General features: G+C 48.7%; 1 protein-coding gene across 1 annotated transcript; it reads right to left on the reverse strand.

The window, feature by feature from the left end:
* Positions 1-1,024: 1,024 nt before the first annotated feature.
* On the reverse strand, positions 1,025-5,017 carry LOC121001414 (transmembrane protein 70, mitochondrial-like). Its single transcript, XM_040432461.1, has 3 exons — positions 4,836-5,017; positions 2,635-2,746; positions 1,025-1,493 (listed from the first exon to the last, which is right to left on the reverse strand). The coding sequence occupies exons 1-3, from the start codon at positions 4,950-4,952 to the stop codon at positions 1,045-1,047; spliced, it is 678 nt and encodes a 225-aa protein (XP_040288395.1). The 5' UTR covers positions 4,953-5,017; the 3' UTR covers positions 1,025-1,044.
* Between the last annotated feature and the right edge of the window lie 3,211 nt (positions 5,018-8,228).

Raw genomic sequence — 8,228 nt, forward strand, 5'->3', positions numbered from 1 at the left:
TTTGATTGACAGGGCTTGCGCAGTGCAGATCTTAGAGGGAAAAGCCTCCTGAGATCAACCGCATATATATTTATATGTGTACAAGATTTAGAGCAGAACTTTTCAATAACTCCTGAGAGGACTCTTAGGAGAAACAGTAAGAGTCCTGATTACCCCACGCGCGCGCACAGTGATGGACAGCTCTCCCCGTTTCAGTATGTATACACAGTAAGCTGCCAATCATACTGTGTGGGCAGGGTCCTCAGGCGTCTCACCGTCTCTCCTAGGAGTCCTGGTCGGACTTACTCTCTGCACTCAGAGGACACCAGTCAGATTTGCTCAGTGTCATGTTGAGCATGCTATCTAATGTGGGGGCAGACTGTTATAAAGTCCTGTGGGTAGTGCTAAACAGTGACTGACAGCTAAGTATGCATATTCATAAAGGAGAGTCTGTCAATCACCATGTGCACCCATCCACTGGACTGCGCAGAACCGGGCTACATCGGACCCACGCCGAACACACAATGCTGGCGTATTATAAGGATATGCCATCAGTGTTACGGTATGGTCACACCGAGCAAGGAGCAGGGAAGTGGATAACATTTTCACAGATCTTATCCACACACTGCAGAAAATGTCTGGACCGAGATCCGCACGTAACGCCAGATGCAAATTGTAAATGACAATTTATGCTGCGGATTTCTCCCTTTGCAATGGAAACTTGCATAATTATGCATAGAAATCTATAGTAAAACCTGCAAGATTTGGTGAGGATTTTGCCCCTGCAGATTTCATCCAGATATGCTATGTTTTTTCTGTAGTGGACCTGCTACATGTGGCTATACTCTGAGGGTCTCAGAGAACCCCTTTAATCGTACTGCGCTCTGAGCAGCTTCTCTTACGTACCATGAGGTATGTACCATCCTTTCACACATATCCTGTGGATGGAAAATTGTGCTCAACTTTACTCAAAACTTCAAGTGTGAAAGGAAGCGTTAAACGCCATCTTAAAAAAAAAAAAAAAAAAATTATATTAAGAAAATGACACCTTTACAAACACAAGGTTTATTTTTCCTTAGAGGGAGGATTTAGGTCTTCTAAATTAAAAGTGAAGGGTTTATCATAGCCCATAAGGTGCTGATAATCATTGGAATTGGGAAATAACATTGGATTTATCAGCATGGATTTCTTCTTTGCATAAAATGTGGTGAACATCTTGCTCACTCCAGGTACTTCAACATCTTCTGGGGAAAACGCTGTCCTTTTCTCTCTAAGAAATGCATTGTAAGTGATTGCAGTATAAAGGTCTCTCTCCTTGTTGTGATATAGGCGAACCACATAGCCCTTGGTCAACAAATGCAAAGTAACTGGAGTAATGAAGGTGAAGAATCCAACTATGCTGAAGAAAGCAATCTTCAATGGAAGACTGTCTACTCCGATGCCAGAATTTGCAAAAATCATTGGCAGAATAATTAAGCTGACCACGCTGGTAGAGTAGGAGAAGAACTTCACCCCTGTATGAATAATAAAGAACAGATTAGTAACACACATATTCTAACTGTATATGTATATATCTGGCAGGTTTAACACTGAAGACAAAAGTCCCTTTAAAAGCAACCTAGAACTTCGATCCAGAGAAAGCCAAAGACTAGGTGTAGAAAACATGTCTGCTCGCTCTGCTTTTCTAGGGTCTCCTGAATTGTATCCCATCATGCAACACAAAGATTCTGGCAGTATAATTATCCTCAGGATACGTCATCAGTATCTGATCAGCTGGGGTCCGATACTCGGGACCCCCACCGATCAGCTCACCAAGCACATCGCCGTACATAGTATAGTGGCTGTGCTTGGTATCGTGCTCAGCCCCATTCACTTCAATGGGGCTGAGCTGCTCCTAGGCCACGTGACACATGAACGTGTCTTTACTGGCCAGGGGAAAGCTATGAGAAGGTCGTGGTGCTACTGTGAGCGCTGGTACGTTCTCAAAACATCTGATTGGCAGAGGTCAGGGTGTCGGACCCCCACTGATCAGACACGGATGAACTATCCTGAGGATAGGCCATCAGTATACATCTCATTGGGCAGTCATGTCTTTCCTGTATATCTAATACGAGACACTGCTGAAACACCATTACAGTGTGCAGGCAAAATGCCGATATACCAGATATTTACAGCAGTACAGACACCATATCTGCCCCCCAACACCTATGGCCGCCTGCACCTAGGGCAGAGTAGAGCCTATTCTCCACACTCCCTGTGAAAATACAGACATCAATGTCATCCCATATTCTATCTGCAATAAGAGGGGCATAAGATACTGCCAGGCACATTTAGGAGGGCTTATCTTTTAGGACAAAAGGGGATTAGGATTTTGAAATTCAACATGAAATTTCAATACCCTGTCTGGTCATTTACCGCATATAAAGGTCACATAGAAGCAGCTCTTCAATATTTTCCCAGTTGACTGGTGCTTGCACCCGCTACCTCCGTGTAAGGTTGGGGCTACAAGGTGACACCACATCATCCAGGATCCAACACCTGGACCCTTGGTGGCAGGTTGATGTCACAGTGTAGCCCCAGTCTTACACCGATGCTGCTCCACCTGCATGGAGGACATCAAGTAGGATGTGGCAGACATATCAGCCAAGAACGTACCAAGCACTGCCGTTCCCAGGTTTCCAATGTAAACCAGTCTGTCCTCCTCATGCTTTACTGGAGTGGAGGACGTGCTGAGGAAACGAACAAACTTCACATCAGGTACAGAAACCTATTGTAGAGAAAGAAATAAAACGTTTGTGTCAGAGAATGTCAAAGCCACAACATGCGTGACAGACAGGGAAGTGATGCTGGAAGTGGAAATTTAAAGGGGTTATCCCTAGTATAGGCCATCAATCATATATTAGCAGTAGTCAGACTCCCAGCACCCCCAGTGATCAGCGTTTGAACTGGTTCATCCTCAGATCGTGGTACTTTTCATTGTGGCCGTTCAGAGTACTGCAGTTCTCTGCCATTCAGGTGAACGGCACAATACACAGTAAACAGTACTAAACCAAAATAATACAAATAAATGTGTATAATAGACATTCTGCCGGCCCAGGTTTTACTGTAAGGGCTCTTTCACACGAGCGGATCCTGTGCGGGTAATCTGCTGCGTGAATGAGGGCCAAGCCCTCTCTCCGGACAGCAGAGACACGGAGCAGTAACATGACTGATAATGCTCCGTGCCTCTCTGTGATCTATTTACTATAAAATCACGATCAGATAAAGTTGTCACCGTGATTTTGTAGTAACAAGACCACAGAGAGGCAAAGAGCATTATCAATCATGTTACTGCTCCGTGTCTCTGCCGTCCGGAGTGGGGCTTGGCTGTCTTTCACGCAGCGGATTACCCGCACGGGATCTGCTCGTATGAAAGAGCCCTAAAGCCAACCACACACATAGGACAGCAATAAGCCAAATGCTTCTCTGGCTGATGATCAACTTTCCTAACTGCCCCATACATGTTGTTGTCCTTCATGTACCCCCATCTTCTGCCCTCCCCTGATACTACATTAAAGAGGACCTGTCACCTCGCCTGACATGCCTGTTTTAATAGCTATATACATTGCCCATGTAATAATAATTCTGGAGCATCTTTTCTTATGTCTCTATGTTGTGCCATTCCTTTGTTATTCCTACTAGAAGTTATGAATAAATTGCTAGCAGTCTGCAGTAAGGGTACGGAGCGGTGGTCACAAGTTGGGGGGGGGGGGGGTGTACCTGCACAGACTCACTCTATCCAATCAGTTGCCGTTTTCAGACTGAGCAGGTAACCCCCCTAACTGGTTACACCCCTCTGTACCCTTACTGAAGGCCAATAGCAGTTTATTCATAACTTCTTGTGTAAATAATAGAGGAATAGCACAACACAGAGCCATAAGAAGAGATGTAACAGAATTGTTATTACATGGGGGATGCATGAAGATACTAAAACAGGCATGTCCGGAGAGGTCCTCTTTAAGGTTCTATCTATCTCATATATACATTGCTGCATCCTTCAGAATTATCTAATTTCTGCATAAATTTGGCTTCCATCACATCAGATTTTTACAGAAGTCCTAAAAGTAGATAAAGATCATACAAATGAGTCAAAAGTATTAGACTTGGTAATTTATTTATTACGGAAAGTGTTCCAATATCTCACGTCTGTGAGTGGCAGAAGCATGTCGCCCTCTAGGGCGCAGGTACACAGTGCCCTCGGTCGCCGCACCGTAGCGGCACTAGGATAGAAATGAATGGGGTCGCGGTGCAGCCACAGCCTCAGAATCTCCAGAAATGCAGCAGTGTTGGATTTGTTCCCATTATGGGGTCCCGTCAAATGAGTTAGTTCCGCTGTGACCCCATTCATTTCTCTGCTATTACAACTACACTCCAATGCTGGGGCGCGGGCCCCGTGGATCTGAACCCTCACCACCAGGCCTCATTTACATGACTGCATCCATTTTGCAGTCCGTAAATCACTGATCCACAAAATACAGAGGTGGTCCTAGTGCTGTCCACCCTCCCACCCCATACACATCAGTCTGTTTGTTTCCCAACCAATGTGCCTCCAGCTGTTGCAAAACTACAACTCCCAGCATGCTCGGACAGCCTTGGGCTGTGCGGGCATGCTGGGAGTTGTAGTTTTGCAACAGCTGGAGGCACACTGGTTTGGAAACACTGATGTTAGACGACAGTAGGCGCCCATATTAGGCAGGCCTTAGGGTAAGGTGATGATGAGGGGTCCTGATGCACACTCCATACTGCGGTCAGTACAGCACCAGAGGCTACCTGCCGCACACACCACGTGACGCGTAGAGATACAAGGTCAGCCTCACCTGACGCCCGGGCGGCGCTCTGCTCCGCAGGGACAGGGAGAAGACACACGTCCGTGCCCTCCCCAGACACAGCGTCCCGCGCAGGCAGCGCCCCCCATACTGGGCAGCCCACAGCATCCTCGTCCTCTGCGCCGCTGACCCGGATGTGGTGCGGCTGTCATTCAGCGCTGCCACCCGGATACATTAAAAGTGACCCGGAAGTGATAGAGTCCACCCCGTGACCCCGCTGCCTGGTTACGGCTGGAGCAACAATAAAGTCACATGACTGGCGGCTGCTGGGCGGGGTTTACCGCTGCCTGGGAAACATAGGGGGAGACGTGTCAACAGCCTAAATAGCGGAGAAGTCAATTAACCCTTTACAGACTGCTCCTCCACAAACATCCAGCAGTGTCCCCAATAAATCAGACTGCCAGCCCGGGGTGTCACATAAGCCGCACCAGCCTCCCAACAGCCGCAGACTTCAGTGTTACATGGAATTTGCTGCGGTTTTCCCAGGAATTTGGGTGCAGAACACGCACTGAAATCAGTGAGGAAAGTCAACCATGTGAACACGACCTCGGGGTATATTAAAGGGGTATTCTGGTTACATAACGTTAGCCGATATCCATAGGATAGGGAATAACTATTAGATCAGTGGGGGTCCTACCACGTGGGAGCCCCCAAATTGCGAAGCAGCTGGTCAGGCTTGTGCCCTGCCTCTCCATTCATTTCTATGGGAATTCTGCAGGGTAGGCTGAGCGGCTGCTTCATTCATTTCAGGGGGAATCCAAGGGGTATGGAGCCCACCGATCTAATAGTTATCCCTTATCTGGTGGATAGGGATCACTTTATATAACCGGAATACCCCTTTAACATCATACAAGGGATCCTCCACTTATGACCCCACTTTATTAGTCAGAGCTGCAAATGACTTCTGCTATGGCAGACAAGGCATAACTATGTACAGTCCTGCAGGGCCGGCTCCAGGTTCATTTGGGCCCTTGGGCGATAAAGCCTCAGTGGGCCCCCCTGTGCTAAGGCCCCTTGCAGACGAGCGTTCCTCCTGCAGCGAGTCCGCATCGCAGCACCCAGCCTGACCTCCCAGCACTGACGGGATTCACATAGCATTATATTGATTTATGATGCTATGTAACCCTTACAGTGCTGGAATGTATTAGATGACGCTAACAGCATTATGCCAGTGTTATCCAATACATTCCAGAACTTTAAGGGTTAGATCAATCAATATAATGCTATGTGACCTCCGGCAGCGCTGGGAGGTCAGGCCGGGTGCTGCGATGTGGACTCCTGCGGGAGGAACGCTAGTCTGCAAGGGGCCTAAGGGCTCTTTCACATGAGCGGATGCCGTGCGGGTAATCCGCTGCGTGAAAGAGTGCCAAGCCCCGTCCCGGACAGCAGAGACACGGAGCATTAACATGATTGATAATGCTCTTTGCCTCTCTGTGATCTTTTTACTACAAAATCATGGTGACAACTGTATCTCACTGTGATTTTGTAGTAAAAATGTCACAAAGAGACTGTCACCCTTAATTTAAGGGGGGCAGGGTCTAATTGAGGGGGCTGGGTAAGGGTGACAGGGTATGATTAAGGGGGGCAATGGACTGGCCCTGGGTGACACTGGGTATGATTAAGAAGGGCAGGGGACTGGGTAAAGGTGACAGGGTATGATTAAGGGGGGCAGTGGACTGGCTATGGGTGACACTGGGTATGATTAAGAAGGGCAGGGGACTGGGTAAAGGTGACAGGGTATGATTAAGGGGGGCAGTGGACTGGCCCTGGGTGACACTGGGTATGATTGTACTTGTTTGCACTTAAACTATCTGTAATTTAAAAAAACTGTTTGTTACAAAGATTGTTTTCCTCTTTGTGTATGTTTAGGTGAACTGGGGGGAAGGGGGGCACAAGATTAGCTCGCACAGGGCGCCTGAATACCTAAGGCCAGCCCTGATCAGAACGTTGTATTTGGGCCTGGAATTCCCGTTCTTCTGGAGTAACAAGGAAACCTGGCATCAGGACATTGTATTAGGGCTTGGGCAGGGGCGTAGCTAGAAATGCATGGGCCCCATAGCAAAAAAAATTATGCCCCCCCCCCCCCGTGCCATCCAAAGATCCCCCTCCCCTAAACAGTGCCATCCACAGATCTCCCCCTAAACAGTGCCATCCACAGATCTCCCCCTAAACAGTGCCATCCACAGATCCCCCCTAAACAGTGCCATCCACAGATCCCCCCTAAATAGTGCCATCCACAGATCCCCCTCCCCTAAACAGTGCCATCCACAGATCTCCCTCCCCTGAACAGTGCCATCCACAGATCTCCCTCCCCTGAACAGTGCCACCCACAGATCTCCCTCCCCTGAACAGTGCCATCCACAGATCTCCCCCTAAACAGTGCCATCCACAGATCCCCCCTAAACAGTGCCATCCACAGATCTCCCCCCCTAAACAGTGCCATCCACAGATCCCCCCCTAAACAGTGCCATCCACAGATCCCCCCTAAACAGTGCCATCAACAGATCCCCCCTAAACAGTGCCATCAACAGATCCCCCCTAAACAGTGCCATCCACAGATCCCCCCTCCCCTAAACAGTGCCATGATGGCACTGTTTAGGGGAGGGGGGATCTGTGGATGGCACTGTTTAGGGGGGATCTGTGGATGGCACTGTTTAGGGGGGAGATCTGTGGATGGCACTGTTTAGGGGAGGGGGGATCTGTGGATGGCACTGTAGAGGGATCTGTGGATGGCAGTGCCATCCACAGATCCCTCTACAGTGCCATCCACAGATCCCCCTCCCCGACGCTCACAGCAGTATATTTATAAACTAATCAGTAACTACTTTAACTTTAATCATTGCTCATTGCTGATTTGGATATCTTACTTTGTCTTAGCTCCGGTAATAGCAGGCAGTGCGGGGGGCGGCGCTCACTCACTGACGTCACGCGCCTGCTCCTCCCACTAGGCGGCGCAGGCGCGTGACATCAGTGAGTGAGCGCCGCCCCCCGCACTGCCTGCTATTACCGGAGCTAAGACAAAGTAAGATATCCAAATAATCCAAGTAAAGAGCTCAGCAATGAGCAATGATTAAAGTTAAAGTAGTTACTGATTAGTTTATAATTATACTGCTGTGAGCGGCGTGGCCCTGTATATTCTAACCCCCAGGCAAGTGTCCCTGTCACCATGGGAACGCCTGTGGGTTAGAATATACCATCGGATTTGAGTTTTTACGATCTCACTGAGCTCGTAAAACTCAGATCCGATTGTATATTCTAACCCCCAGGCAAGCGTCCCTGTCACCATGGGAACGCCTGGGGGTTAGGGCCGGCGCCGCCTGCAGCGCACAAGGGGCCTGGTCGCAATTGCGACCGCTGCGACCCCTATAGCTACGCCACTGGGCT

The sequence above is a fragment of the Bufo bufo genome, chromosome 5, assembly GCF_905171765.1.
Source record: "Bufo bufo chromosome 5, aBufBuf1.1, whole genome shotgun sequence".
Classification (NCBI taxonomy): domain Eukaryota; kingdom Metazoa; phylum Chordata; class Amphibia; order Anura; family Bufonidae; genus Bufo; species Bufo bufo.

Coding starts and splice junctions, on each gene's coding strand:
- LOC121001414 (XM_040432461.1), bottom strand. CDS start 4,952: ATGCTGTGGGCTGCCCAGTATGGGGGGCGCTGCCTGCGCGGGACGCTG. Junction 2,747..4,835: donor GAGCGCCGCCCGGGCGTCAG/GTGAGGCTGACC, acceptor TCTCTACAATAG/GTTTCTGTACCTGATGTGAA. Junction 1,494..2,634: donor CCTGGGAACGGCAGTGCTTG/GTACGTTCTTGG, acceptor TTATTCATACAG/GGGTGAAGTTCTTCTCCTAC.